At 41.2% G+C, this 7,302-nt stretch overlaps 1 protein-coding gene across 1 annotated transcript; it reads right to left on the reverse strand.

The window, feature by feature from the left end:
- Positions 1-643: 643 nt before the first annotated feature.
- Positions 644-7,068, reverse strand: LOC129586031 (uncharacterized). The gene is made up of 5 exons (XM_055479011.1): positions 6,917-7,068; positions 5,822-6,693; positions 1,098-1,163; positions 807-874; positions 644-729 (listed from the first exon to the last, which is right to left on the reverse strand). Exons 1-5 carry the CDS (start codon positions 6,929-6,931, stop codon positions 644-646), a joined length of 1,107 nt encoding a protein of 368 aa, XP_055334986.1. The 5' UTR covers positions 6,932-7,068.
- Positions 7,069-7,302: the final 234 nt, after the last annotated feature.

The raw sequence follows: 7,302 nt of genomic DNA on the forward strand, positions 1-7,302 counted from the left end.
ATCGAGAATGTACAGCGAATAATAGAATGTACGAGTACAGGGATTAACGTACGTACTAATCACTGCGAGTACGGCTATATTCCGTCACCCCCGCAAACGGCTTTTGGCGAACGCCAAGACAAAAAAGGAAAAAACAGGAATACAAAACTAAATGAGGTCTCACGCTCTCGACTGGGCAAGGTCGGGCAAATCCATCCTCCGTCCAAGAGTGAGGTGACTGATCCTCCTCCACGGGTGACAAGTGAGATGGTGAGAGGAGAGGATCCTTGACGGGATGGAACTGAGAGTTGGCAGGAGAAAGTGAGTTGGTTGGCAAAACGGCATTTAAGGCAGTCGGAGTAGGAACAGGAAAAACGTCGGAGCAAAGTAAACTTTAAACTTTTCAGTGGCAAAATTAATTAAATTAAGGAAAATCGCCGATGAAAAATTCAAGGCAAAAAACATCCGCGATGGAAAATGAAAATAAAAGAAAACACCACTTTGAAAATTGCGAAAAAATAAACGCAAATAAACGCAAGCAGTCAGCATTGCAGCTCTAGGCGGTGACCAATGCGACTCTGTCATCAAACGTACAATCACCGTATGACGGCATTCAGAAAGGATATCTCCGGGAATAAATTCCCAGAAAATTTACCGGAACATTTCAAAGTTTGTCCACATCACTGGACTTGTCTTCACACACCATTTCCACAACGCTGTCAACCTCGATAACTGGATTCTTCAATTCCGCTAAAGACTGTTTCACAATTTTAGGTTTTTCACATTCATTTGAGTCGATGCATCGACCAGTCCCATGATACGCGTACCGAACAGACTTCGTAGTGCACGGGCTTTCTCTCTGCGACTGAGCAAGAGGAATTTCAACTTCTTCATTCTGCAATTTAATGCACATTCCAGCTACGCTTTCAGATTTATTCATTTCCAAACAATCTAGCACTCTTTTAAACGTATTTGCATTCACTTCAGCATTACATTTCAAGAAAACATTTTCAATTGTTTTTACCATATTGTACCAGTAATACCTGGTGGTCAGATACTGTTGTACTGACACTCCGCGCGGCATTAATTCGTTTTTCACATATCGGTTCCGCACTGACTTAACCAGTTTTTCTTGCAATTGTTTAGGCACAACAATTCTGTCAATACCATTTTCAGAGCGCTTTCTACAAAGCAAACCATTTATCACAACAAAGTGATAAATTTCTTCATTTTGAAATTTATTTTTCGCTTTAACTGGGTTTTTGTACAGGTAGTACCAGTGCTTAGTATCCTTGTACTTCCGCTGTTCCACTTTCCAAAATTCTTCATTTACAAAATTTTCAGCCATTTAGGCGTCACCAGTATTATCGGGCTTACCCCCGCAAACTTGAATGGACACAGTCGTTTGCAACGTATCGGGCGGTAGCTCACTGGGCACATATCGCCCCCGCAAACTTGAGTGCTGCTGCACTTCAGTTTCCACATTTTCAATTGATTTTAATTCGCACTTCACAGTACGAATTTCCAATGAACGCGCTTCCGCATTTTTTAAGTTGTACCGCTTCAACACTTCAACAGGCGGTTCCTTTGAAACAGATTTCCATTTACCGTTAAATGTACAGTACTTTGCTGGGTGCAGCTCATGGCACTTGAAGCATATCGGCTGACCGCTATCGGTTCGCCATTTATGAACGTCAATTTGAACATTTCCAATTACGTACGGCTTTTTATCGCCACTACTGTAACTACTACCGCTTTCACAGACTTCGTAATTCTCACATCAGTCATCATTCAAAGTATCATTTTCATATTCATCGCATTCATTTTCAGAGTCATCTTCAAATTCAATTAAATCATTATTTTCGTACATTTCTTTTTGAACCTTTAATAAGTACAGCGTTTTCAACTGCACCATTACGTCTTCAACAGTTTTTGGTTTCGACATAATCAACTTTTCGTACCACTTCATACGAGTATTCTTTAATCCCTGGATAAGTACGGACACTCTTTCCTCTTCCTTCGTACCAAGTGTATTAAACCAATTTAGGTAGCCGTCAACGTACGAATTAACCGTGTCTTCCTCTTTGAAGACACGTGCGTACATCGCTTGCCGTATTTCGGCCTGGTCATTCTCCGATGAGAAGTGATTAATTAGTGCTGCTTTCCAGGAAATCCAGTCTTTATCTGGATTTAATTTTTTGTTTTCCGCATACCAGAAGTACGCGTCACCTTTCAGTGCATACGACAGTCCTTTTTCAATCAAGGGTTTTTCACTCCATTCATTTAAGTCTTTACACCTTTCACAGTCCATAATGAACCGTTCAACTTTACCGCTTTGTTGTGTACCTTCGTATACTTGCGGGTACTGTATCTTTTCAGACGCTTTAGGCATTCGCTGCATTTCATCCATTTTCAACATTAGCGCCATCTGACGCTTCATCAGTTCATCCGCTCGTGCTTTTTCAGTGCGACATTCGTTTTCTACACTCTCTGTTTTATGGTCAAAGCTATGCGCAGGAGTTTTGTAATTATAGGAAACTTTAGTGCGTCAAAATTTTGTATTTAGAAACGTTGTACGAACCCGGATTGCACGTACGACGATCGTACCTTATATTATATTATTAAGTACGAAATACAAAAATAGCCTTGCTTTCGCGCCTCATGTTAAAGTCGTTTACACAATGCCGGGATTGTGTGAAGTACTTTATGTGATCGTAAAGTACTGTCAATACTTTATACTTCTCGCATGCCGTGAATTCGTGAATCGGTGAAAAGTCAGGACTTTACATAAAGTCAGTACTTTATCTAAAGTACTGCCAATACTTTATCCATGAATCGGGGAAGAGTCAGTACTTTACATAAAGTCAGTACTTTGTCTAAAGTACTGCCAATACTTTATACTTCCCACATGCCGTGAATCCGTGAATCGGTGAAGAGTCAGTACTTTACATAAAGTCAGTACTTTGTCTAAAGTACTGCCATACTTTATACTTTCCGCATGCCGTGAATCCGTGAATCGGGGAACAGTCAGTACTTTACGTAAAGTCAGTACTTTGTCTAAAGTACTGCCAATACGTTATACTTTCCGCATGCCGTGAATCCGTGAATCGGGGAACAGTCAGTACTTTACATAAAGTCAGTACTTTGTCTGAAGTAATGCCAGTACTTTATACTTTCCGCATGCCGTGAATCCGTGAATCGGGGAACAGTCAGTACTTTACATAAAGTCAGAACTTTGTCTGAAGTAATGCCAGTACTTTATACTTCCCGCATGCCGTGAATCCGTGAATCGGTGAAGAGTCAGTACTTTACATAAAGTCAGTACTTTGTCTAAAGTACTGCCAATACTTCATACTTCCCGCATGCCGTGAATCCGTGAATCGGTGAAGAGTCAGTACTTTATATAAAGTCAGTAATTTAACCTAAAGTACTGCGAATACTTTACGCTTCCCGCATGTCGTGAATCCGTGAATCGGTGAACAGTCAGTGCTTTATGTAAAGTACTGCCAGTAGTCCAGTCATTCCTATTTTCCGTACGGCTACCTACTGGTGTTACTGTTTTTGGCAAAAATACTCTGTAATCTATACTGACCACTATGTAAAACTATCACATTAATCCAAAACTACTTTTCCTGAAGTCCAAAACTGAAACTGTTAAACTAAAAAGGGTGCCGCGCCACGTTCGGGCAGTTCCATAAACTAAACTGAAAAAGATGTGTGTTCGTCGGTTTACTTATGTCTGATGGGTTGAATTCCTGTAATTCTTTTTGGACGCATGCTCTAGTAACATGAAAATATACATTGCTGATGGTGCCGGTTAGAAGTTCACCAGTAACTTTATCTTTGTATTTCCGTGGGATGCGAGAAACCTGAAACGGAAACAAGAAAAGCCTATTGCCTGATACCGGTTAGAAAAACATAGCGCTTTTACGATTTCATTCCACAAAACATATCATGATTGCTCTGTTTTCTAGACTTTAGATTTTCTCATTAAGTTATAACTTTTATCGTCCATTTAATTACCTGTGACTAACATTTTACACGCAACAATTTGACGGCCAACGAACCAGGTAGATGGGGTGGAAAGAACGATCACTCGCTCAGACTGTACGGGCACATTAAATTGTACATACATTACAAGGCGGATGTTTAAAGTTCCCGAAGTACTAAAACTGTGCATATTACTCGCATATTGACTCGTATTATCGTGGTCTGTACAAGCTTGTCCGCCGCACACAAACACAAACAAACAGACGGAGGAACGTGCAAATGTTTGGGTTAAGCCGAATATAGACTAAGCGGCGTATCCCACACAGTGCCACACTGTTTAAGTTTACTGCAGCTTTAAAAGCATGGCGCTCGCTAAACTTAACAACGATATAAAATAAAATATTATTAACATATATAATTAAATTTATTTCTGTTTTTAGATGATCAATAAATAATAAAAGAATATTAAACCTAAGAAAACCTAAAAGATTATCAAATTTGTTACCGCAATAACTGCAATGGTTCTTGCGTCTTTCGCTCTTTGCGCGAACATAGCGTCCCGAACGCACTAACTATATCTTTGCGCGCCTAAACGTCGGACAACCTTTTACGATGCAATGCCTCCTTACAAGAATATATTTAACAAAATAACTGTACCAATAATGAATGCATCCTGTATCTTAATTAAGCGTAACTTTTAGCTACCTACCAAGACAACATCCTGTGGAGTTTTGCCAATTTGATTTTTAACATGCAGAGGCTTAAGACATGCGGAACATGTACGGGTGTTGGGATGACAATCTTTCAAGAAATGCAGTTCACAAGTATACGGGTCCGGATTAACGGAAATTTTCGCGGGTGGCTTGCAGATACGAATAGGTGGTGTATTCGAAAGACAGACAGGCGCTCCATGAATGGTGGTCGCAAGGGTTACACTGTCACAATTGCCGGAAGTGGTTGGTTGTGAATAATGAGAAGATGTGCTGGTAATGATGCGAGTAACAGGGTTGCCCATTTTGGACGGCGCTTTTCTGCGTTGAGTTGCAGATGGCTTAGCTCCCACAGCCCGCCCCACACCGTAGTTCACCACTTTCTCCAGCGGCTTTGTCTTGCTGGATGCAACACTGAACCATTCGATGAATGCCGCTGTTTTATCACGGTCCACGCTAACAGCAACTGAGTGCGCACACACAAACCGCAACTTGTATCCGGAACAAGTGCACGAGATTTTACCGCTACGGTTGTCCATTTCCAGCATATGTGGTTTCGCAGGATCAGACTGGCTTGCAACCATTGCAGCGTTTTCGAATGGACGACAGGGAAGCATGGAAATCTGGTTCTGTCGTTCGCGAAGAATACGTGCTGCTTTTGCGGCTATATCAGCCTGGATACCGTCTGGAACGCCCTTGAACTTCCGCAGTAATGAGCGCAGATATGTCTCTCCCGCTTCTGGCAAGGAAGGTTCAACGGCGCTGTTGCTAGTGACAGAAAAGTATGATAGTTGTTAAGCTTGCCGCTGTATATCAGATATTGTATTATGGAAAGGTAATGTCGCAACAAACCTATCTGTACTGCAGTATGTGTAAATCATGCACCTTATTTTATTATGTTATCAACGGACTCTGGTACCGACAGATTTCTGATAATAAAAGTTTTCTCATCGCACTACGCAGTTACTTCAGACTAGACAATTATTTCTTATTTGAACGCGTTTTTTAACATCACAGTACAAAATATATGTTTTTCGGCTAAATAAAAGAGCAACAAAAGAACCGAGGGCAGATATGCGGTAATTTCATTGTTTACTTCTTTTACTATTTTCGCAGCGGCATGCACTGATTAAAGAACAAACCTAGTCCCTATCGTGGCAAAATCGGAGGAAAAATTTAGCGCCTTTGGCAGCAGTTTAGCGGAATGGATGCTTTTCATTGTTCTGGCGCGGTGGGGTGCACTAGGATTCTTAGCCGAATTGTAAAAGTCCCTGTCCTTCACGTGTAAATGCTTGTAATCGTCTAGCAAAAACAGTCGCTCACTTCTCCCCATGCCGGCTTGTTCGATATCAGTTGATTGCTTTATGCTCACTTCACGCCACAGGTCAACGAAATCATTAATCGTGGCTTTCTCATGGTTGGCTGTTTGCTTGAGAACGTTGTTAGAACACTCGTTAGCGTTTTGGGTGTACACGTTAAGGCCCATTCCCGCTGCGATTCTGTGCTCCAACAATGCGCTTTCTTTGACCTGCTGAGCTTTGTGCTTTCGAAAGTAAATGGCAAATCGTTCTCCAGCTTCTGTAAAGCTCCATTTCTCCAGTGCTTTCTCCAATTCGTTGTCATATTCTGCACCTGTACAATTGACAAGCCCACCGCAAACGGTATTTTCTCTCAGAGCACCAAAGACGTCTTCCATGATTACTGCAGCCGTATAATGTTCTAAACCCAGTTCGCTCATCTTTCGCTTAACAGTATCTTTTAAATGAAGATCGCATAAAAAGTGAGCCGCTTTAGGAAAGGCCACTTTAAAGGCGTTTCCTATGGCTTGGTCTTCATCCGATCCAAATGCGCGCAGATCCCGCAGCTCCGGCCGATGCTTCTTCAGAAAAAAGGGAAGGTATGAGTAGGCCTCTTGTGATTTGCCTGTATGGATCATAATTGCGCCGATCATAACAGGATGCAAACCAGAATAGCTGCGCACGGATTTCAACATCAGATGTCGATAGGTCACTACCTATCGAAAACCTAAGAATGACCTAAGAATGACCTAAGAATAACCTAAGAATAACATAATTTTAACACTTCGCTGATTATCGGGTTTTTAAGGTTTAAGTGTGAATGGCATCTGCTTGTACTTGTGAATGATAAAAAAATGCACAATGTCGGTACTTATCAATATCTGTACGATGACTGTATTTAAAATTGATTTGTATATTACACAGCTCCGAACCGCTTACCCAAGGGTCATCCATAATGTCCAATATCGGTACACTTTCAAGCGCTACGACAAATTAACGCAAACGCGGTCAGTAATATTCCGGAACGTTCAATCATTAAAATTATTCGTAGCTTTTTTGAAGTTTCAGTGCGTCGGCTACATAAGAAACGATGATTGTTGGCAGGATACTACATTTTAAGTTCAAAGTGACTATCGTTTGATGTCTGAATGGTAACTACCATAATAATGTTATGTCTCTATGTGCACTGAACTTGAGCCGGCGGTACAAGAGGTCGATGCGGGTGTGAAATGCACTGTTTTAAAAAAAAGGCGCCTTGCACATGTTTTATAAACATACTTACATAAGCATAACACTGGCCAATTGCACTTTTGCAAGCAACTGTT

Source organism: Paramacrobiotus metropolitanus, unplaced genomic scaffold (assembly GCF_019649055.1).
Source record: "Paramacrobiotus metropolitanus isolate TYO unplaced genomic scaffold, Prichtersi_v1.0 Parri_scaffold0000019, whole genome shotgun sequence".
Classification (NCBI taxonomy): domain Eukaryota; kingdom Metazoa; phylum Tardigrada; class Eutardigrada; order Parachela; family Macrobiotidae; genus Paramacrobiotus; species Paramacrobiotus metropolitanus.

Bases quoted from the DNA above. Each gene is read 5' to 3' on its own strand.
- LOC129586031 (XM_055479011.1), bottom strand. The intron at 1,164-5,821 runs GTTTGTTCTTTA...TTTGCTTTGTAG, and splicing joins TTTGCCACGATAGGGACTAG to AAAGCGCTCTGAAAATGGTA. The intron at 875-1,097 runs GTCAGTGCGGAA...ATTAAATTGCAG, and splicing joins TTGCAAGAAAAACTGGTTAA to AATGAAGAAGTTGAAATTCC.